Source organism: Schistocerca cancellata, chromosome 5 (assembly GCF_023864275.1).
Source record: "Schistocerca cancellata isolate TAMUIC-IGC-003103 chromosome 5, iqSchCanc2.1, whole genome shotgun sequence".
Classification (NCBI taxonomy): Eukaryota; Metazoa; Arthropoda; class Insecta; order Orthoptera; family Acrididae; genus Schistocerca; species Schistocerca cancellata.
In genome coordinates this window covers 424766295-424789354 of record NC_064630.1, presented here as the reverse complement: position 1 = coordinate 424789354, position 23060 = coordinate 424766295, and the positions used below count along the sequence as shown (strand labels likewise).

Here is a 23060-nt window from a genome sequence, read left to right as displayed (position 1 = left end):
TTTATTCAAGAATACAACAAATGGATAAACATCAGCTGTATACTCGAATGACGACGATGAAAATTTGTGCTGCGCCCGGAGTCGAGTCCCGATTTCCCCCTTTCCGCGAGCGGGTCGTCTTACCATTAGATTACACGAGCACAAGAGCTTGACTCACAGCCGGACCCAAACTTTCATAGGACTCGTGCATTCATTTTGTATGTTCCCGTACAGAGGAGACTGTTTAATTGAAAGTCGCTTGCCCGGTGTCGGCGGATAAATACGATATTGCGGTGCCTGTATTGTTCTTAAGTACGACACAATGCTCATTGGCGCATGCATGCATGTCCGAAGAAACAATGCAGCGTATTTCTGAACAACACAGACACTGCAATATCTTATTTATTCAAGAATGTCGCCACGAAGATTACGTTCGGAAACTGGAAGGATATGTCGCAACTGTCGTCGATGATGTGACGCAATAACTGAAGACGTGAACTGGAAACAGTAGACGTAGAACAGCAGTCGAAGCGAAAAGATGCGGTGCTAGGACGGAGTGTGCAGCTCGTGGCGACGGAAGACGCGGGGCGGTACTGCAGCGGCCGTAAAGACGCGGCCCGCATTGTCTCCCGGCGCGCGAACCTGCCCCCTCTCCCGTCGCCCGCAGCCACGCCGCCGGTAATCGGGTTACGATAAAATTCAATTTAGATTTGGACGCGGCGCGCTCCCCCTCCTCGAGCGGTGTGGCCCGCCGGGGGGAGTGGCCTGCGCCGCGATTGGCGCGCAGCGGCGGCCCGGGGCGTGGCCCGCGCCGGCGCGGCCAACGGCGTGGCGCGGCGGGGCGCGGGCGCGGGAGCGGCCGGGCCGGGCGCGCTCAGTCGGTCGCCGCCGCCGCCGCCGCTCCACGGCTCGCGCTCGTGTTGTTGTTGTGTGACACAACAGGGCGAGAGCGGCGCACAGGCGAGGCCCAGCCAGCAGACGGCGACGCTATGCACGCGCTGTTCGGGGACCAGGGCGCCTACTACCGGCACCCGGGCGCCGCCTACCACCACCAGGCGGGCGCCGCGCCGCCCCCGCCGCCCACCTACCAGTACTCGGCGGCCGCCGCCGCAGCGGCCGCCGCGGGCGACCAGTACCCGCGCTACGGGTACGCCGCCGCCGGGTACCCGCTGGCGGCGGCGCAGCACCACCACCACGGGCCCGCCAAGGATATGGTCAAGCCGCCCTACTCGTACATCGCGCTCATCGCCATGGCCATCCAGAACGCGCCCGAGAAGCGCATCACGCTCAACGGCATCTACCAGTTCATCATGGAGCGCTTCCCGTACTACCGCGAGAACAAGCAGGGCTGGCAGAACTCGATCCGGCACAACCTCAGCCTCAACGAGTGCTTCGTCAAGGTGCCGCGCGACGACAAGAAGCCTGGCAAGGGCAGCTACTGGACTCTCGACCCGGATTCGTACAATATGTTCGACAACGGATCGTACCTGCGCCGGAGGCGGCGCTTCAAGAAGAAGGACGCCCTCAAGGAGAAGGAGGAGGCGCTGAAGCGACAGCAGGAGCAGCAGCAGCAGCAGCAAGGGGCGGCAGCGGCGGCGCAGCAGAAGGCGGCCCTGGCCGAGCCGCACAAGCTCAAGACGGAGTGCGTGGTCGCCAAGGCGCCAAAGCGCGAGCCGCTCGAGCTGAGCACGTGCAAGTACCCCGACGTGAAGCCCGCCGTGCTCGAGCAGCAGCAGCAGCAGCAGCAGCAGCACGAGGCGGCCGCCTTCAGCGTGGACAGCCTGATGACGGCCGGCAGCGTGGCGGGCAGCGCCGCCATGTACCCGTACCACCACCACCACCACCATCACCACCACCAGTACCACGCGCAGCCGCCGCCGCCCGTCACGGTGGCGGCGGCCGACCACCACGACCAGTTCCGCACGCCGTGGTACGGCTCCCCGGACGCGGAGGCGGTTGCCGTGGCGGCGGCGTCGCTGTTCGACGGCGGCGGTGGCGGCGGGGGCGGCGGCGGGGGCGGCGTGGTGTCTGCGGCGCCCAGCTGCCAGCTGCAGCCGGCCGTGGCGGGCGCGGGGGCGGCCTTCCGCGCCACCTACTACCACCAGCCCGCGCCCGACTGCCCGGCCGCCGCCAAGTACTGAGCGGCGCCTCTCCTTGCGGTAGGTCGCCGCGGCAGCCACAGCTCTCGCTTTTTGCTTCACGCCGCTAACAGCGCAGAGGCTCGACAGTTCTCACAAATACCGTGTACGTACACGTCGAAGATGAAACAAAAACTCTACCGCCGGTACCTCACTTAGAACCATCACACGAGACTGATTAACCTAAAAAGTGAAATGGTGAATTGGTGTGACATCACATTCTCCAAGCACTTCGAAATAGCAACACTATGTGCAAAATCGAAACAAACTGAAGAGGTCGATGGAATAAAGTGTTAACCCGAGAGAACGTCATTTTGATTTATTGTCTGTTGTACCTTGGGTAAATTCAGAGACAACATCGTAAATACGATAACACAATTTAACTAGTAGGCAGATCTTTCTAGCGATAAAAATCGACTACTTGTTACTAGCATGTGATGTATTCTAAAACCGAAGGATAATGTGGTCAGACTAAAACGATATTGAGAGTTAGCAATTTTTACTGCCAACCCCTTTCAGTTCCTGTAACGGGTCGTCAATAAATACAGTGCCCCCCCCCCCCCCTCCCAAAAAAAAAGAAAAACAATCGACAGGTTCCATATACAGAAACGTCTAGTAAACATGCTCTCTAAAATTCATACCTTAAGAGATGTAAGCACTTGTTCATCTTCGATACTATGAAACAAATCTCCTCTATTGCAAGATCTTTCCTTTCCATATTTTGGGAGGAGGAAGTATTGACCAAAACAAGAGAAAAAGTCTAGTAAACATGGGATCTGAAATGCATACTTCAAGAGCTATGAACACTTGTTCATTTTCGTTGGTGTGAAACACATCTCTTCTAGCGAAGAGATTCACGTAGCTCTTAAGGACGCATTTCAGACCAAATGTTTACTAGACCTTTTTTCTTTTCTAGGTCAATACTTCCTCCTCCCTAAAAACAGAAAGCAAAGATCCTGCAGTAGAAGATAGTTGTTTCATACTATCGAAGATGAACAAGTGCTTATATAAATTAAGGTATGTATTTTATAGACCATGTTTATTAGACTTTTTTTGTAATGACAGTCGCACTGACATGGACTGCGTGAAATATAGACTGAAACGCTGAAACATTCTGAGTCAGGTCAGACGACAGAGTGAAGCTTTTTTATTGAAAATGAACCGATCCATTGCAGATAAAATAGCTTGTTAATTAATATTTCCGTTAAAATGTAATCAACTTAATCGCAGTACGCTCCAGCACAAACTAGATAATCAGCGGTTTCGATTGGCCAAGTGCGATCTAAAGATGGCTGTTGATCAAAGAATACTGGTTATCTAGCTACTAGGCTCCACTGGATAGTATTGCTATCAAGACTATTAAAATTCTTAATGGTAGCCTAGTAATAAAAAAGTTATTTTACATCCAGTGGGTTTTCTGTGCGTTTCTAACCGACTAGTCTTATAGAATGGTGGAGCGTTTTCACTGTCTGTTTCTCAGCGAGACGATATATGTATAACGGGTTTCTCTTAAGAGGCGTCAGGCGCATTTCCTCGGGTATTTTGGCAGATATTTGTGATCTCTTTTTTGCTGTATGTAGCTGGCGTTGGCGCAAACAATTCCTACGTCATTCATGCGGCGCACTGTGTCAACAAAAAGATTCGGTTTATTTCCGATTACAAATAATATGATTTTTAAATAGGGATTTTACGTGCTCATTCGAGAGAGCGTTCCCAGGTTAGTCCAGTCTGATATTCGTTGCATCGACATGTGTTAACAGGGTCAGTAAAACACGAAAAATTTAAACGGCAATCCAGCAGTGACTCAGTAGTAGCGCTGCCTGCATGGCCCGGGCCAGGGCAGAGCTATCCCTGCTAGGGTACCGGTCATTATTCTGGTTTTACTGTCACTATTTACACATCTCGATAAAACAAATATTGTACTAACTAATGTGGGAGCGATCTGTCGAATGAGAATCTAAATTCCGCTTTAAAAGTAATTCTGTTTAAAAAGGCAGACAAACCGACACTTTTCACCGACACTGGACGTCGCAGGAAAGAGGTGACGAGCAGGAATTGTTTGTGCCGACTACAGCCACAAAATGCAAAAATAAATTCCAGATATCTGCCAAAACAACAGAGGAAATGCATGTGATGTCCCTAAAGAGAGAAACACCCGTCTTATATATATCGACAAACTGCAACAGTGCGCAAAAGATTTCAATATTTTACGATGTGGAACAGGGAAACGGTGTAACACGACATTCATAAAACTATCCAGGATAGTAGTAATAATGAAAAAAGTTATTTTATCTGCAATGAAGTGGTTGAATTTCATTGAAACTGCTCTGTGTGTGTCCTGACCGAAAGGGTTTCGCGTCCTCCACAACATGCAGTAAAGATCAGAATATTTCAATATTTTTACCACATGATACGTTCACAACCCCACAAAACTTATGCCGATTGTTAACGTCCTGTGCTCATATGGGTTAACAGAACGCCCGTAACAATCTATAGTAAGCGATGAAATAGTTATAAAAAAGATGCCTATTGATAGTTTCATTCACTCAAGTAGATTTTTGATATGATGCCCATACTTAGTTAATTATAGTGCTTCATTTGCATTTCTAGGTAGCTGAAAGCGCAGCAAATATTTTCAGATGTACGCCTGTCAGCTGTCATTACTGCACCGTGCAATAAAAAAAAGTGGTGTCCTTAAGAATTAACAGTTCCTTATATACACAGTTCAAAATGCAGAAAAGTATACATACATAGGCCTAAGGTGAGCAGTTCTGACTTTCATAGAGCATTAATTTTGAGCTGTAATTCCAATGCCACCCCTAGGACTCCCTGCCACCGAGTGTGCTTCATCTCTTTGCTGTGAGACTTATACACGAATCGTAGTTGCTAATGTACTCATAAGCCAACATGTGTTGGTAGACAAAATGCTATGCGTATTGGAATACCAGCTCACAATAAATGTCAAAAAATGACTCCTTGAAAGCGAACTGATGGCAACCTATAGTCTATCGCTTTTTGCCTGGTGTTGTACCTTCGGAATTATATTCTGATTTAGTTCTGTGCATTAACAAAGGATATTCTTAGCTCTAAAAATGATCGACGCGATGATATGTGCTGTTAGTTTCTAAGATTAGTGTAGGCCGCTGTTCAAGTGTTTCACTTTGTAACTCTGCTATCCAAATACATACAACACATAGTTGGATCCGTGGTTAATAAATGGACTGTTTCGAAAGGAACGACACTATTCACTTACTGGAAACTAGTCATAAAAATTGTTTGCTTCTCTGAGTGTCATTTTTTTAACATTTGTAAAAAAGAAGTGTTCCATCAGTATATAGGTTTTACTGTCAACAGGCCTCCAGCACTAAGAGAAAAATGTGAATGACAAGCCTTTAATTTTCAAATTTAAATTGGAAGTTTTGCTTGAGGTACACGCCTTTTGTAGTGTACAGACGTTCCTCGAAGTTGTGTAGAGACATTCACAGTGTTGTGTTACTCGTATGTATATATAATATATTGTTTATCGTTGTCTTTTTAATCAGTATTGTGTGAAATATGTATGTATTAACTCGCTCTGTGAGTGAGTATCTCTATCTCATGTGGTTCCATGGAACCTGAGAAAATAAATAAAGAATAAGTAAATGTATCTTTCTGTGTTTTTGACTGTATATATAATGAACTGTTATTTCAACAAAAGATTAAGGAATGTACTCAATTTGACGTGTCTTAAGTTACGATGATCTTACACGCATAGGGAACTGTTTATCTTCTCAGTTCTTGTTTCGTCGCTATTTCTTGTTCCATGTCACTTAAAATTAGTACTCACTTATTGCCAATTATATTTTGTACCTGCCGCCATATGCTTCTAGTATTATTTCATTACAAAGTGTTTACAGCAACACACATATGGTCACCTTATACAACTGTTGTGGAAAGCACTCTATTACATGCAAAATATATTACACGGTTCTCCGAATAGACACTGTTGCCACTAGCCAATTTTAGATTATCTTTACTGTACTCGGCATAACACGTTCGTGTATTGATTATCATTTTAAGGAGCTTAGCGTTTAATGTAAAATCCAAAATGCAAACACTTCTAAGAGACAGATCTCGGAACACATCATGTAGAGCATAATAAGCAAAAGCTGAAAAGTGATTAGTGAATATTTATTGTGGTCAAAAACTTAATAACACATGCACAAGTACTTACTCAGCACACCTAGGAATTTATACACATTAACATTTTACGTTATAGAGTAACTCAGACGACTGACGTGTCATTCAATACCATTTCGCAACCTCAAGAATGTTAAATTGATTATTGAATGTCATTTGGTAAACTTAAGAATATTAGATTGATTCAAGACCACTGATGATTTTTTTAAACGAATCTAACGAGGCGCATATGATAGAATATATTAATTTTTCAGTAGTTCCAAACACGACTTTTAAGTAATTATTATGTAATAAGTAAAAAATAATATTATTACGTGGTCGACCTCTTGCATGACGTCTCGTATCAAAGCTGTGCTGGGAGAGACAGCAAATAAGTTTCAGTTATATTACATAAGCACGATTTCTTTGGTGAAATCTACAGTTTTAGCCCTAATCAAGGTGTCTTACGGGAAGTCTTAAGCGTTACGGGCGCAAGAAGACAGAGTACGGAAATCTTCAGTTAAATTTTTGCTCACCTTATGGGCTATTTTACTTTTGGAGTGATACTGAAGCTTAAGACACGTAGTTTCAGTGAGTAAGTGTTGATAATACTTTTTTTTTCAAGCATGAACCTAATACCATTTAGCATAAAATTTTTTATTTTTCCCTCTCGTCGCTTCTCTCTCTTATCTGTGGATTCTTATAAAATTTTCCAGCTTTTATTTAAAATAGTGTAAAAGTGAAAATCTGAACTGTCATAAACACTGCTCGAGTGTTTCTGTCCATTTGTATACATTTAATTCTCACGGAATTTTCAAAAGAAATGTTTTTTTTTTTCGTTGTCTGCAGCAGACACAGCAACCACACCACAACTGGTTATTTTCCCTGCAGCGAACGCTTATCTCAGTTTTGGTCAAATCAATGAAATACAGAAATACACTTTCCTGAGGACGGCCTAGAAAGTCAAAAGCCGCTTCACACCTAACTTTAAAATGAATATTATTGTGAAACATAAACACTGTGTATTTTAGTTTGTAATATTTCTAGGTTTCTCCAAGTATCAACAGAATATTGTGTACATGTTCAATCGCATCAGCACAACAGAAAACTTATTGAAAAGTAACATAATCTTTATAACAAGAAAATTCGTTCTTAGAAGTATGCGGGAAGCAAAGGCAATGATCCGTACCGTTGGGAAATGATTTCCATACGAATAGTTCATGGTATGTGAATAAAGGTTATGTTTTGTCAACACAAAGAATTAATTGAGGAATGGGATTTAGTGATTGCAGCCGTCGTTCCTCGCAGGCGCTGATGTTTAAAGAACCTCTGTACGGCCTGAAAAAATTCTACATAAATATTCAGTCAGATTTTGATAAGATTTCAAAGGGGTAGCAATTCGATTCAGATTTTCAGGAACGTAAAATTATGCGCTTCACAAAACGCAGTAAAGCAATGTCCGGTGACTACAAAATCACTATTGGATTCAATCAACTCGTACTGTGACCTGGATGCAACAATTTGCAGGGATATGAAATGGAACGTTCACATATAAAGTAGGTAACAGTCTTCGGTTTATTGACAAGATACTGGTGAAATGCAGTTTACCAAGGAAATTTCTTACCTGACACCCGTCCGATCCATCCTACAATATTGCTGAAGTGTGTAGGACCCGAACCAAATGCGATTACCAGGGAATATTAAACATATACAAATAAGGGCTGAACATATTGTCCCGGGTTCTTTGGTCTACTGGAGAGCTTCTCGGAGATGCCGAAAAATCTGAATTGACTTTCGAATATAGTACGCTATCAATCTCACTAAAGGCAAAATTTTGAGGACCAGATGTAAGTGAGGAATCTAGTGATATACTGCAATCTACTACGTATCGATCCCGCAGGGCTACGGAGATAGGATTAAACTTATTTAGCGCGCACAAAAATATTTGAGTAATGAATCCTTCCGCGCTTCACACGCGAATGGAGCGGAAATAACCTCTAATGAACGCTGAATCGAAAGTATCCTCTGCCATGCACTTCGCAGTGGCTTGCAGAGTACAAATGTAGCTCTCCCAGCGTCAGTTGCGCTCCGACACCCCCAGCACTTGAGGCCGCCTCGTGTTTGAAGAGAATGTGTGACACGCGGTAACAAATCGGTTAAGAAGGCTTACACGCACGTTGCGTCTTGTAAACGAGAGCATCAGGCCCCTAACTCCGTCGCGAGTTTCCTCTTTTTCTGTTTGTTTTCCAGTGGCGCCCGTCACGTCCCGACATTAGGCGTTAATTTATAACTGACGCCGTACTTGCCTTATTTTAGAAGGGTGCGATCCTTCATTTCAAGACACAGATCGTAAAACAACGAAGCCTCTGTTTCCATAAAAGGATATGTAATTGAAAAAGGAGGAAAGCCACGTACGCACGGCTTGCATCACTAACATATTAGCACCAGTTCATCTTCTAGTGCAAAAATGTACTCTTGTGCCTCATATTAATTTAATAGAAATTCTTAAACTTGTACTTTTTTCAAAATCTTTCTTTCTAAATGGTTGCAAACAGACTTATCGGGACGGTTGAAGGCGACAATAAAAGCATTACGAAAGGTACTCATACATTGAAACAAATTTCTTATACGAATATTTGCGGGACAGAGGGATTTCAGGCCGTTTTTAATCTATTACAATCTTTGTATCCAGGTCAGTGATCAGATTTCTACTTTATTTACGTTAAAAGTACGGAATTTGTAAGTGTGATAAATGAATGCTGCTGGTCTGTTTGTAGCGAAGTATGTTCCTCGTTTACATGTTGAGAAGGACTAGGGCAGTGTGTATTTTGTCGAAAAAATTTGCTTGTTATTTGCAAAAACGCGCTGCTTAATTGAAACGGCGACACTCAAACTACATGGATGTACGTTGGTTAATGCCTACATTATTTACATGCAAGTAGAAAAAAGGAGGGCGTACGTAATTTCCCCTTTAGAATATTTTTGTCTGTTCGTCTCTCACTTGCATCATTTCCTTCACGCTATATAGCAAAGCTCACTGCAAGCTTAAAGAACGTGGAGTATCTATCGTCTTATGCCTCTTAGTGGCAATGCTGGATTAACTATGACAAGTTTTACTGTCAACGTTATTAGTTTATATTAGTTGTTACTTGGTGACAATATGTCAAAGAATAAATTTGTAAGTAATATATGGCGCACTCAGATACGAACCCAGAAGGAGAAACATACTAGACCAGAATAAAATGAATAATCCAATACAGGTCTGACTTCCTTTTTCAATTCAATATGTGTTAAATTTCGCTAATTTCGCCTTTATCAAAATACAGTTTCTTGTACTTCAGTACTTACCCATATATGTTACTCACGGTACAGCATAAGCAGCAGTTTTCATTTTATTCTGCGACTCGTAATAACACGTTTAGTCATCCACGTTGCTGTCTGTATATCTAATACAAAGATTATTTTCGTAGATTTTACGATTGTTGCGGTTGTCGGTTTTCAACTTGTCACAAGTTTCTGAACGAAGAAACTATCACCAACAATAGAAAAATTGAATCAAAACCTTGTGCACAGAACAAGACAGATACCAACATGAACAACCGAATGTGCTATTAAGTAGAATAAAGAGAAACACACTGACGATGAAAATACCGGAAACGTATAGGCGATGGGAAAATAGCGAACAACAAGAAATTGTGTTTACCTCAAGCAGAATTTTCAAATTAAAATTATTGATCAAGCAAACACTGAGGAAGGTAGGAGCTTCCTGAAGAGAATTACCTCATCATGAATGTACTGCAGTAGAAACTTACCAGTTGTAATTCTCGGCGTTAAATTTGAGCGTACTTTCTAAGACACGAGAGAAGATTGTTATTAATAAAGAAGCTCTTGTAACAATTTACTCACTTTAACCCTGAAACGATTTTATTTTGTGAATTTTCTGAGATATGATGAAATATTCCGACAACAACTGGCGAGACAGCCACAACGCCTCACAAAGACTCTTTATTATTTTTTTTTTCAAATTTCATTACTTCCAAGTTCTCATATTGGCGAAAGGGTAAGTGTTTACACAAGCCATTAACAGAACGTTAAATACATGAATTTTGACGGCGTTAGTTTCTTACTTGCAGCAACTACAAGGATATGTAAAATGTCTGTGGTGGTACGTCAACTATCCAAAAATCACTGGTACTGAAAAACTGTTCCTGTCTTCCGACAGAGATCTCGCTCCAATTTAAAGTGCGAATGGAGAACGGGAAACACATATTCACGTTTCATTCCAAAACGTAACTCGTCCGACGCGCATTATGTTGCGGGATTGCAGAACGGAGCCGCGCTTGAAAACTGAAAACTGCTTTCATTTCAAGACATATATTTCTACAAGGAAACATTTAAATTTGAAAGTAATACTACGTCGTGTGCGTTGTGTGTCTACAAATACTTTTACTACACATAATGCTGGTTTTTCTCATAGTACTCATTTATACGCGAATAGTGACTCCTAGAAGATGTGCTAAATGTCAAATTAACGCGGTTACTGCAATAAAAATAGTGATTAGCTCGAAAACTTTCAAAATCAAACTGGAATTAAATGCGATAAAGTTGTTCAGCAAATGTGCCGTTTTAGAACACCACAATAGATCGCGAAACTTCATCGCGAGTTCATTGCAGGAAAAAAAAATACTGGTATATTTTCTCCGAGACGTATTCAGTTTTGTCCACAAGTAATACCGGAGACTTACTAGTTAGTGTACCGAGCTGCCTGCAGATCTGCTGCATCAGGTATGTGATCATGGCGCGGAACATCATCTCTGTCAGGGTAAAACTTTAGTTTTGAAGTTGGGGGGGACAGCTTTAAAATCCCATTTCCGTCATGGTCATATAAATGATACAGTTTTCTTTAAAACCACTGTAGACTTATATCCATAAAATGCCTTTATCAATATCACCAGAGACCGACAGCTAGCCGTCAATATAAACAAATATAATTCACTGTTCCTGAGTACATGGGAAGTACCGATACTGTTTTATTACATTACAAACGATCAATCTGGGCTTAGAATTTTCAAAAATTTCGTGGTATCTACATGGAGCCTTTTAAGGTTAAATGACTATCCACACAAAGTCTTCTAAGATTAAAAGAGCACACAAATGTAGTTACAGTACGGGTAATTTGTATATCACACTGAGATTCATGGGAAAATCCTTGAAGAATGTAGAGATGTGAAAGATCAGTTACGAAACATTCTTATGGTCGATTCTTGAGAACTGTTGGTCAATAAAAGGGTAGGGAATGAAGACGGAACGAGTTAACGAGAAAAATAGCCTAGTAAAGAACGTAATGAAACGAAGTGTTAAAATGGTTGGCCATACGTTACGACATGGGTCGTGGTTGAATTTCCGGTTGGGAGACAGAGCTAGATTCGAGTACGTAATTTAGATCTCGATGTCGTGGGTATAGGAATGGAGAATTACATCAAACCATCCTATCCTTAGGGTGGATAACCAAAACACATATGGATCTTCACGAGGTTAAACTACTAGAAAAGACAGCACAATCGGTAGCCAAAACTGATACGGGTGAAAATACACGACATTAAATACAAAAACGTCTGAGTAAACATGGGTCCAAGAAACAGCCATTTGCGTGATTATTGCGGATGTGTGATTATGAGCCGCCCCTGACTTATAAATGGCATTTAAGTTATACTATTAGGTCGCAAAAATTAACTTGAAATGTAAACTATCTAGCTGCACTCCATTTTCATCCACGGCTTACCTTACCAAGAAATGTAATGCAGCTTCAGCACATTACATACTGAAGTTTACTGTACTCTCCCATGTTTTAAAGCAGTAGTCATCAAACTAATCAAGTGTTCGTGCGGCCCGCGGTTCTTAGCCGTATTTTCATAGCAATGTGCGTCTAGCAACTAATTGCCGAAACCAAAAAGTCAACTAGCTTTAAGAGCTTCTTAATTGTGTAGTTCTCCTGCTCAGTAACAAACAAACATATTCACAGAGACAGCAGTGTTTTAAGATGTTATTAATTTTACGGTGAATTCGGCCCTGAACTAATTGAAGTTGGTCGCTTGTATCAGGAGAAGAGGAGCAAGTAGCACGGCCACTGCAGGGTTAGTGGGTTTGAGAGGGGGAATGTTTCATTGTTTGTCTTGCTGTAATGACAACTCACGGGAGTAAGCGAATGGTACCGACGACTCGGAAGTAACATGTATTCATAAATGCGCATCACACAAACTGTCATGGTTCAAATGGCTCTGAGCACTATGGGACTCAACTGCTGTGGTCATAAGTCCCCTAGAACTTAGAACTACTTAAACCTAACTAACCTAAGGACAGCACACAACACCCAGCCATCACGAGGCAGAGAAAATCCCTGACCCCGCCGGGAATCGAACCTGGGAACCCGGGCGTGGGAAGCGAGAACGCTACCGCACGACCACGAGATGCGGGCCAAACTGTCATCTTCAAATTCGACTCATATTTGTAGCAAAGAACTTTGATTAAGGCTGTTGCAATGCAGTACAGTGAGTAGAAGAAAATTAATATTTACATCATTTATGAAAGTCTTCTGATGGCGTCTTATATTCAAAAATGCATTTAAATATATTTACAAATATTAGTATCAATCAGAGTCATTTGCACACATAGTAAAACCAACAATACTCCAGCACGCAACTGCAGTATCGCACGTGTTACATCGCTGAGGTTGGAAGCAGTCTGAAACAGAGAACAACCGACACGAAATGTTCCGAATGATGCCAACTTCTAACGGTCAGTACTCGAGGGCCTGCGGCCGACTTGCGCGCCCTCACATAGTTTTTTGGAACTGATAATATTCTAATTTATGTAGGTTACCCATTAATAATAAGATACACGTGCAAACCGAGGTGCCGCCCCACAATGCCAGTACTGGTTACTGAGCAATAAAAGTTTGACAAGCAGCGCGTTAAAGGAATTGTTCCACTGTCTTCTTCTCATTTGGATGCAATACAGCACAGGTCTCTCAAGTGCGATAAGACATTTTTTTTTCAAACATCTTCGGACCATCTCGTGATCCTTGACAAGACCGTGCAATTTGCGCCTCCAGTTCGTGAACTGTATGAACGGTAGTGCGGCGAGCTCCACTTTTGAATGGAACTCAGAGAGGAAAATCCTGGGGATTGAGATCATGTGGCCTTGGAAGTCAAAGGACAAGTTTTGCTCAATCTATCCGTCCGATATTGACGCGTTCGATATCGTCTCAGATCAATAGCAAAATGTGTCGGTGTCTCATCATACATCTGTCACATTCCCAAATCATGGGAAATAGTTTAAATTTGAACGCATTTAAATGGAGGCTTAATCTAAAAGTGTAGATTTCAAAAACAATTTTACAGCCTAGGACGGTATTTCATACTGAAGTCGGTGAAGACTCTTACGCAGAAATTCGCTACTGTTGTGGAGACGACATGTTTGTGGACGTCTACTGGAAAGTTTTTGCCACGAGATAGGGAAACTTCAGAATGTAAGTTCCACATGCCGTTTCACACTAACAGCGAGACCAATGCGCTGTCAGCAGGGAGTAGACCTACATGTTCCTGACTTCCTGCTGACAGCTTTGCAGTGGTGTGGGTAATAGACGCATCACAGTGGTCGAGTGAAATGACGCGAAAACTGGAAGGCACTCCAAAGCTGAAGTACAGAATCTGATTACTAATTTTGGACTGTTTAGAACCTAGGATTTATCTGCTTTGGACATGAAACTGATTGCTGTCTTATCCGGAAATTCATATTGTTATACGAAACTGTCACATCAGGCTGTTGGGGGTTCTAGACTGGCGCAGCTAAGAGGGTCAACTTATAAAAGCGGAATACTGGAGGCCAAGGTCAATTTAAAATTGCTACTACTCACACCTGGCTGTATGTCGTTGGACAATTATTGTGTGAAAACTTCTCAGTTGCGTACAGAGTCGCCGTAGAATTCTGACAGTATGTGGACCAAATGCAATGTCACAGCAGCAGTGCAATATTGTCAACAGTTTGATGCAGGTCGCACAGACGTGGCTGATCTGGGGAGAAATAAATTTTCCAATGAGGAAGCAGTTCACACAGTGGTTCTCGAGTGGCTCGGATTTCTATAGTCGAGGAACTGAACGACTGTTACATCTACATCTACATCTACATCCATACTCCGTAAGCCACCTGACGGTGTGTGGCGGAGGGTACCTTGAGTACCTCTATTGGTTCTCCCTTCTATTCCAGTCTCGTATTGTTCGTGGAAAGAAGGATTGTCGGTATACTTCTGTGTGGGCTCTAACCTCTCTGATTTTATCTTCATGGTCTCAAAAATTCAAATGGTTCAAATGGTTCTGAGCACTATGGAACTTAACATCGGTGGTCATCAGTCCCCTAGAACTTAGAACTACTTAAACCTAACTAACCTAAGGACATCACACACATCCATGCCCGAGGCAGGATTCGAACCTGCGACCGTAGCAGTCGCGCGGTTCCGGACTGCGCGCCTAGAACCGCTAGACCACCGCGGCCGGCTCCTCATGGTCTCTTCGCGAGATATACGTAGGAGGGAGCAATATACTGCTTGACTCTTCGGTGAAGGTATGTTCTCGAAACTTTGACAAAAGCCCGTACCGAGCTACTGAGCGTCTCTCCTGCAGAGTCTTCCACTGGAGTTCATCTATCATCTCCGTAACGCTTTCGCGATTACTAAATGATCCTGTAACGAAGCGCGCTGCTCTCCGTTGGATCTTCTCTATCTCTTCTATCAACCCTATCTGGTACGGATCCCACACTGCTGAGCAGTATTCAAGCAGTGGGCGAACAAGCGTACTGTAACCTACTTCCTTTGTTTTCGAATTGCATTCCCTTAGGATTCTTCCAATGAATCTCAGTCTGGCATCTGCTTTACCAACGATCAACTTTATATGATCGTTCCATTTTAAATCACTCCTAATGCGTACTCCCAGATAATTTATGGAATTAACTGCTTCCAATTGTTGACCAGCTATTTTGTAGCTAAATGATAAGGGATCTATCTTTCTATGTATTCGTAGCACATTACACTGTTAAAACGCTCCGACCGTTGTTTACAGAGACGGTGTCTACGTCTATTGTCTTGTATTTATGTCACTTTGACGTGTACTGCAGCATTAGTAAAAGTTACCTGTTTCACTCAGAGCCTTGAAAGAAACCTACAGGTCAAATATAACTTACCTTTTGTAATCCCCTCGTATTGTCGTATACTTTCACCCGTGTCTGCTTTCGATATCAATTATAACACAGCCCGCATGTGGTTCTTCCCGTACTGCATGTGAAAAGATCGTACAGTGAACTGTGAATCACGGATCTATATGAGTGGTTAAGGAGCAGTCCTGAACGTTCTCGGCGTATAGCATCTGTCCTGGGTTCGCCTTTGAATGGGGCCAGCATAGGCAGTTGCATCAGGGGCAGATGCAATGGCGGGGCGCTCTAGTAGGGGCCGTTACAATTTGGCTGGTAAAGGCTGGCACAGACCCTACGGCTACAGCTGGGATGCCCTGCGGGCGCATTCTGTGGCTTCGGGCGCTGTCAGCCGCCGTTCGAAGCTGACGATAGGGGGACGCGCTAATCGGAACGCCTTGTTCTCGTCCGCCGCGGTGTGGATCTTGGCGGAGCCGATGTTGTGCCGCGCCTCACTCCTGTTGTCAAGGCTCGGGACTCACCCACACGCCTGTTGTCCATTCTGTTACAGTGTGAAGAACAGGCGCAGCTCGCCCAAGACAAGTGTGTTTCTAAAACGACAGTAGCACATTTCGGAACTAATTTAAAAAAATTCCAGTATACAAGTGATATACCTGTTCCATATTATTTTGTGATAAAATTTTTGCTCATGTTGCCGACGTAATTTTGCATAATATCTTGACACTAAACTGCTAACGTGAAGTTGATATTTAACAATGATTACCCCTCAATTCACTGTTGTATATTTGACATACAAGTTTCTTTAAAGGCTGTGACAGAAACAAGAATAGAACGGTTGCCACAGATAATTGGTAAAAGACTCGATGCACACGAGTGCGTAACAACCACACAAGCTCGCAAGGCCAGAAGTAGTGTGATACACACAGGGCGATAATCGCGCAGCAGAGCTAGATTAGAAGACAACGTGTATGGAGATAGGCAGAAGAAAGCAGTGTGGTTGCTATGTAATAAAACAGTGATTGAACTCATCTGAGTGAAATAAAAGAGTATGCACTGTGGTCAGAAGCAGTCTGAAAAGCTTGTATGTCTCTTGCAGGTCAGGCTGTGGTTAGAAGTAAGTGTTAAGAAAAAAATCGATGCGTTAGGCCTTTTACGAGTTAATTAGCACTGAAGTTAGCCGATCAGGCCGTTCCGATGCAAGCGCAAATTCAAGCGGCCCGTCAGGTGCAATTAGTCTCAGCTTTTCTCATAGAGTAGATTACAGCGCACATGACTGCTCAGCCTGTGGTTCGGGTTCGATGCTTACTGCCGTCCCACTTTTGTGTCGCTCTCGTTTGTTTTTAGGAGGCCAGGGCAGCAAGCATTTGCTAATTAGGGCTATTTGAAATTTTGTACGACAAGACTCGAGCAAAAACATCAAACACGGACAAACATACATAATGCAACAGTCATGCTTGCGTATTTCATTCCTTTCTTGATCCGATATTGCAGAAAAGCCCTCACAAAACTATGACACGCGTGAAACAATGCTGCTCTTTGCTTGATATTGTCGTTGTACTCCTTGTGAAATATGTCTCGTATTTCAGGGTATTTATTCACCTCCTGATTAAACAGTTCCACATCCGTACCGGCTGCGTCCACGGCAGGCTGACGGCAGCTTATCCTAGGGTTCCGAAACGTCTGTACCGTCCAGTTCTCCTAATCAACGAGACTGCTCCAAAGCAGCAGTGTACTTGGCGAAACAATTCACATACAGCCCCCTCGCGACGTGTTCGCGGCTTCCTGCCATAGTTGTGTGGCTCTATTAATTCACACCTAACGCTTAAACGAGCGAGGAAATGACGTGGTCAGTTCGCTATGATAAATCACTTGTGTAGTTCAAATGGTTCAAATGGCTCTGATCACTATGGGACTTAACTTGTGAAGTCAACAGTCCCCTAGAACTTAAAACTACTCGTACTTAAACCTAACTAATCTAAGGACATCACACATATCCATGCCCGAGGCAGGACTCGAACCTGCGACCGTAGCGGTCACGCGGTTCCTGACTGTAGCGCCTAGAACCGCTCGGCCACTGCGGCCGGCTCGCTTGTGTGCATTGAGCCTTATATGACATGTCCTTCGCCTACTAGTAGGTGCTACGGTCCAGCGACATGTAGCCAGATGTGATTAGTACCACTTCTAATTATCCTTTTCTCTAGTATGCCGCTTTTATAAGTAGAATCTCTTAGCTGCGTCGATTTAGAGCACCCCAACAGCCTGATGTGACAGTTTCGTATAATAGCATGAATTTACGGGTAATACAGCAATCGGTTTCATGTTGAGAGCAGATAAATCCTAGGTTCCAAATACTCCAGAACTAGTAATCGGATTCAAATTACTACAGCTCCATTTGAAAAAGAGTTTTTGATATAGTTATCTCTCTAACTGATGTAGGTATGAAAACTATAGGTCATTTAATCAGAACTTTTTTCACAATTCATCTAGGTGGAACGAAGTTACGATATCTTAACCGGCACCAGGCATGTTTGAGGTAAACAGTTTCGCGGCATCACGCCTAGCCTAAAAAGGGACAATGACACCGAAGTTTAAAGATTAAAGTTAGCGGGAAGAGATCGGTTCGAATGTTATAAGAGGAATGATATCCTCATCTGCAAGTCCCTTAGTCTCACTTAAAAGTCTTGTATCCTCATCCTTGGTCACTAAAATGTTGTAAACCATTTTAACTCGTTCAGTACGCTGGAGCTGTAACGGTATGATTTCCCCTGGTTTAAATTTTCGTCTGCTGAAATCAGTCTTGGTAATATACGTTCCATTGGCTTATAATGTACAGGCCGATGATCACATTTTAATACGCCATAGGCTGTCATATTTTATTATTCCAGCTCTGCAGCGGAGTGTGCGATGATATGAACCTTCCTGGCAGATTAAAACTGTCTGCCGGACCGAGATTCGAACTCGGGACACTTGCTCGCGAAAGGCAATGGTCTCGAGTTCGAGTCTCGGTCCGGCACATAGTTTTATTCGTCAGGAAGTTTCATATTTTATTATTCTTAGGTGCGATTAGACCCTATCGGATCACGCAAAACTATTACGTTTCAATCTTCGAAGTTTCCACACAGCTCTCATTATTTCTCCCTGAATTCTTTTTCTGTCTTCAGTCCACTTCGTCCCTGGTTTGGCGGTGACTTCTTTCCCTGGCGATACTACTCATCTGCTAATTTCTTAGCTATATAAGTTTCTGTTGAAAATGTCAAGTGGGCCTATACGAGCCTGAAGGTTTTCAATTATTCTACGTTCGTCGCAATTTTGTGAGTGAGTCTTGTTCTTAAGAGTGAATATGCACATAAGGTTTCAGTCTTCTTCTTCCTATCTCTGCCGCGACATTTGATAGTTTTTCAGTTGTTTTTCAGGTTTTTAGTCTGTATCCCTCTTTTGTCGTTTCGTTGCCGAGCATCTTTCTTAGAATTTTGGTTTTTTTTTTAGGATGTATTCCAGAACACCTTTTCGCTAGCGTACAAAACGCCAGGCTTGATAACTATGTTATAGTGTCTGATTTTTACCCAACTGCAGTGTCTGTGTTGTTAAGAAAAACGTCGCCGTGTTCCTTCGGACATGCATGCATGTCGTGCATGGACAGCCAAAGCGGGTACTGCGACCGCTCGTGTGAAGCCCGATATCCGGGTTTGAGACCCGGTCCAGCGCAAATTTTCACTGTCGTCATTCTCTTGAGTAGCTGGTGGTTGTTCGTATTTGCAATTCCGAATATATTTCATAATGGCTGTACCTATTCCTTCGGACATGCATACGTGTCTAAAAGAAATCTGCATTGTTCTTCTTAACAACAAAGACACTGTAGTATTGTATTTATCTGCCGAAAACGGGCAGCAATTTTTAATTCAAATATCATCACTTATACGGGAATTACACAATGTGTGTGGGAGCACAAGGTGTGGCGCAGGAACGGCGACACATCGAAGTTTGGGTTGGCGGTGAGTGGTGTACGGTTAGCCAAAGCGGTTAAAACGACCGCTTTCGTAAAGCGAGAAATCCGAGTTCGAGTTCCGATCCGGTACAAATTTTCATTATCGTTATTATCTTATACAGCTGATGGCTGTTCGTATTCGCAACTGCGAATACATTTCATGACTCATTTTTGTGTGTGTTTTTTTTTTTTTATTGTTGCTGCAGATGTTGTAGGTTTTGTTGTAAGCTCTCGTAAGTTTTTGCATTCGAATTTTCTGTGCAAATTCTCCCTATAGGTTGACGCATTTCGCCTAATCACTAGAAGTATGAAACTTTCTCCATTTGTCCATATTTTATAAGCGGTTTTTGAGTGGAATGTTTTGAGCAGATGTTCTTAACTCTTTGGAAGGAGATTTGGAGACCAACTCTTTCCGCACATTCCTTGCTATATCTGTTTAATTGTTGCTTTCCCGCTGTCTGCTACTATTGCCAGATCATCTACGAAATCTAGACAAGAAATCTGGATGTCCGTTTCAGGTCTTCCTAACCGTACGTGTTTCCGACGGTTTTCGTTTTTAAGTTCTTTTTCCTACTATCATGTTTCTGATGAGATACATTCCACGAATTACAACTTTCTGTCGTACTTACTGAAACGGGTTCGTTCTGCATAACATTTCCGCAACATGGGGAAGTCAGATGAAGTGTTGAACGTTGTCACAAATTACATCGTGTTTAGATAGTCATGTACTTTATTTAACAAATCTATGCTAACAGAACATAACGTTACATCATGTTACGTTGCTACATCTCTTAATGTAATAAGTTTTGCATTGTGTATTTGTGAATTTATTGGTGGATTCACTCATTTTATAGCGAAAATTACTTGTGATGTTTGTGAATGTATGTGATCCGCAAATAGGAGTCAGACAATGAAGCGAAGTTCCAATGGATAGAGTATCATAGAAGAGCTTTGAGTTGGCCTTGTGGCAGCTTTCGGCAACTGTTTAAGCTAACTTAGGTACTGCAAACGAAACAAGAATGACTCAGACGTAAGGCAGACGTTGTTAGGGTAGAAACATGAAGGACGCGTAATTGTGCGAAAACAGGAGAGTATATCTCCATTTTAGCCTTCGCAAGTGTCAGTACCACATCTTTCCTCTACAGAACGCTGCAGGTTGAGGCCAGTATATTAGCACTCGGTCTCGAATGGGAAAAAATTGTAATACAAAGCAATAATAATTATTGCTGCATGTAATGCAAATAGATAAAAACTGTAGTACTGACACAGTCCTCTCACTTTTAAACAAAAAGTAATAATTATTACGGTTATCCGAATATATGTCGGCGTATATCCGAATCGGCGCAGTCTATTATCCGCAAAGCAGTAATTACTGCGGAAAGCCGTGCGACATACGCATCTGCGCAGCCTCTGTTGATGGGGTTATTCACGCAGTATTAAGTGCGCGAACAGTTTGACTCCCTTTCGTACGAAGCACAACACGGAAGGAGTGCTGCAATGATTGCCATCACACGCTTTTCTTTATCGGACAAAACATTATCGTCCAGTTGTATTCTAAAAGTGGTTACCTGTACGCGACGCCATACCGTGTATGTGAAACCCCTTACCTCCTTTTGTATTCTGAAGATGAGTTTACTCGAAACGCGTAAACAACGTTGGTTTGTTTAACATCAAGTGACTAAATTTTTCTCCAGCGATCATAACGGCAATGTATAAATAAAAAAAATTACATTTATAAAATGGTTGCATGCCTCTTACGAGGCTTTATGTCACACCTCGAAAGCTACATTAAGAACATACTACAAGAAGGAATTGGTTTGTGGGACGTCTCCCTCTGCGGCCAAGTTATCATTGCACTGGAAGCAGAAAACTAGTATCAGAACCCATAAAATAGAGTTTTGAGGATTTCACATTTAGTGGATGAAATGAACTGAAAATATTAGGTTAAACAGGAAATCATGAAGAAACGTATACGTTCGGTAGTGACGCTCCTACACGATAGCTTCCCGTACGTAATCCAGTGTATACCACTTCCTGAGACCAGAAATGCTGTTTACACTTCTTACTCCTACGCTACTCTTTAACTTGAACATTTGAGACACAGCGTATCAAATGATTATTAATCGCTCGAGGAAAATACCTGTATATAATACTTTCATTTGGTAAATATTAATTGCCGCGAAGAACAAATCAAGAATTTGATATCACCTTTGTTGGAAGAAATTCAAGATAGAAGCTGAATTTTAGGCCCAGACCACGCTAATATTCTAGATGTCGCGATATATGCGCAGTTTGGTCAATGTGTTCTTCATATACAACACCGCCAAAATAACGTTGCCTCGAGAACTGAAAGAAGATTCATAGGAAGCATCTTTGACATGCTTTACTCTACATTTTTGGACAAAACTTAATACTACTGTCCATCGTCTGATCATTGTGAAACTGAACACGAGAGCAAGCAAATAATTTTGAAACTCGTAGTAGGAAGGAAGAAGAAAGTCTTATCAGAACTGTTATTTTCAGTGGACCAAAACGGATTTTATTAATTTTTCTAGAAAGTTTCCGTATGTGCTAGGTGCTCATTAAGTAGTCACAAAAACTACCAGGCTAACAAACGATTTTGATAAATTTATGTTTTGTTGTGGAGATAAAGTGTTCCTATTTCATGGAAGAACCCTGCTTTCGTGAATAATGCCTTAGCGGAAAATGCTATTGCTACATTATTTGAAGCATGAGCTTCTAGATTTTCAGTCTTTTTTGTCCGTTCGAGCCTGAAATACTACCATGCACTGCCTTTTTTTAATTCGGAAGATATTGTCCATATTTCTGCTGTCGGTAATACCGCAGCATAGACATAGAATACTTTGAGATCGGCGGAATTTGAGGTAAAACCAGGTCTTCCGAAACGCTAATCCAATCATCAGTTAGGCCACTCGGTACTTATGTTACAAGTGAAGCGTCAAAACTGTTTTCCACCAAAACCGTCATGTCGTTCATTTCCAAGTGAGAAAGTTAGTCTTTGAGGTACAAAACTGTATTTCACTTGCAAGTGTATCCGTCGCAAATAAATTCAAACCCACTACATAGTGGTAATTAGAACACAAGCTGTGAGTTATGACAAATGATAACAACAGTGCGTATGCTTATGGATTGAGGCGTTTTTGTCAATATGACGCCAAGAAGGTTGTTTTCTTTCTGCTTAAAAATATTTGTGCGTAGAACATTCATTTAGAGCATTGGAAATGTTTGGACATTAAAATATATTTTTTAAAATTACGAGTATTTCTGACAATCATGTTCGTAAAGACCATAATTAAAGCAGTCATATGAATATCGTTGAAAAACAGTGTACAGCAGGACATAAAATTTTGTGGCAAATTTCTAATGAATATGGGACGCAATTTTACCACCAAACACAAATGTCAGGGTGTTAGTATTGAAATGCACGCCCGATTTCTTTCCTCATCCTTCCCGACATCCGAACTTGTACCGCATCTCTAATGACCTAGTTATACACGGAACGTTAAACTCTAATCGTTCTTCAAGCAATTCGTATATTAATTTCTACTACGTCCTTCCCCCATCACACTAACTCAATT

General features: G+C 42.4%; 1 protein-coding gene and 1 long non-coding RNA gene across 2 annotated transcripts in view; both read left to right on the top strand.

The window, feature by feature from the left end:
- Positions 1 to 1079: 1079 nt before the first annotated feature.
- LOC126188579 (fork head domain-containing protein crocodile-like) lies at positions 1080 to 1949 on the top strand (the record flags this gene model as incomplete). Its single annotated transcript, XM_049930181.1, has 1 exon — positions 1080 to 1949. A coding segment is annotated over one exon (870 nt), but the record flags the coding sequence as incomplete, so codon positions are not given.
- Positions 1950 to 1999: 50 nt separating this feature from the next.
- Positions 2000 to 23060, top strand: part of LOC126188239 (uncharacterized) — a 615611-nt gene continuing 594550 nt past the window's right edge. The window contains exon 1 of the long non-coding RNA XR_007537836.1: positions 2000 to 2138. This is a non-coding gene — a long non-coding RNA (uncharacterized LOC126188239). The remainder of the gene's footprint in view (positions 2139 to 23060) is intronic.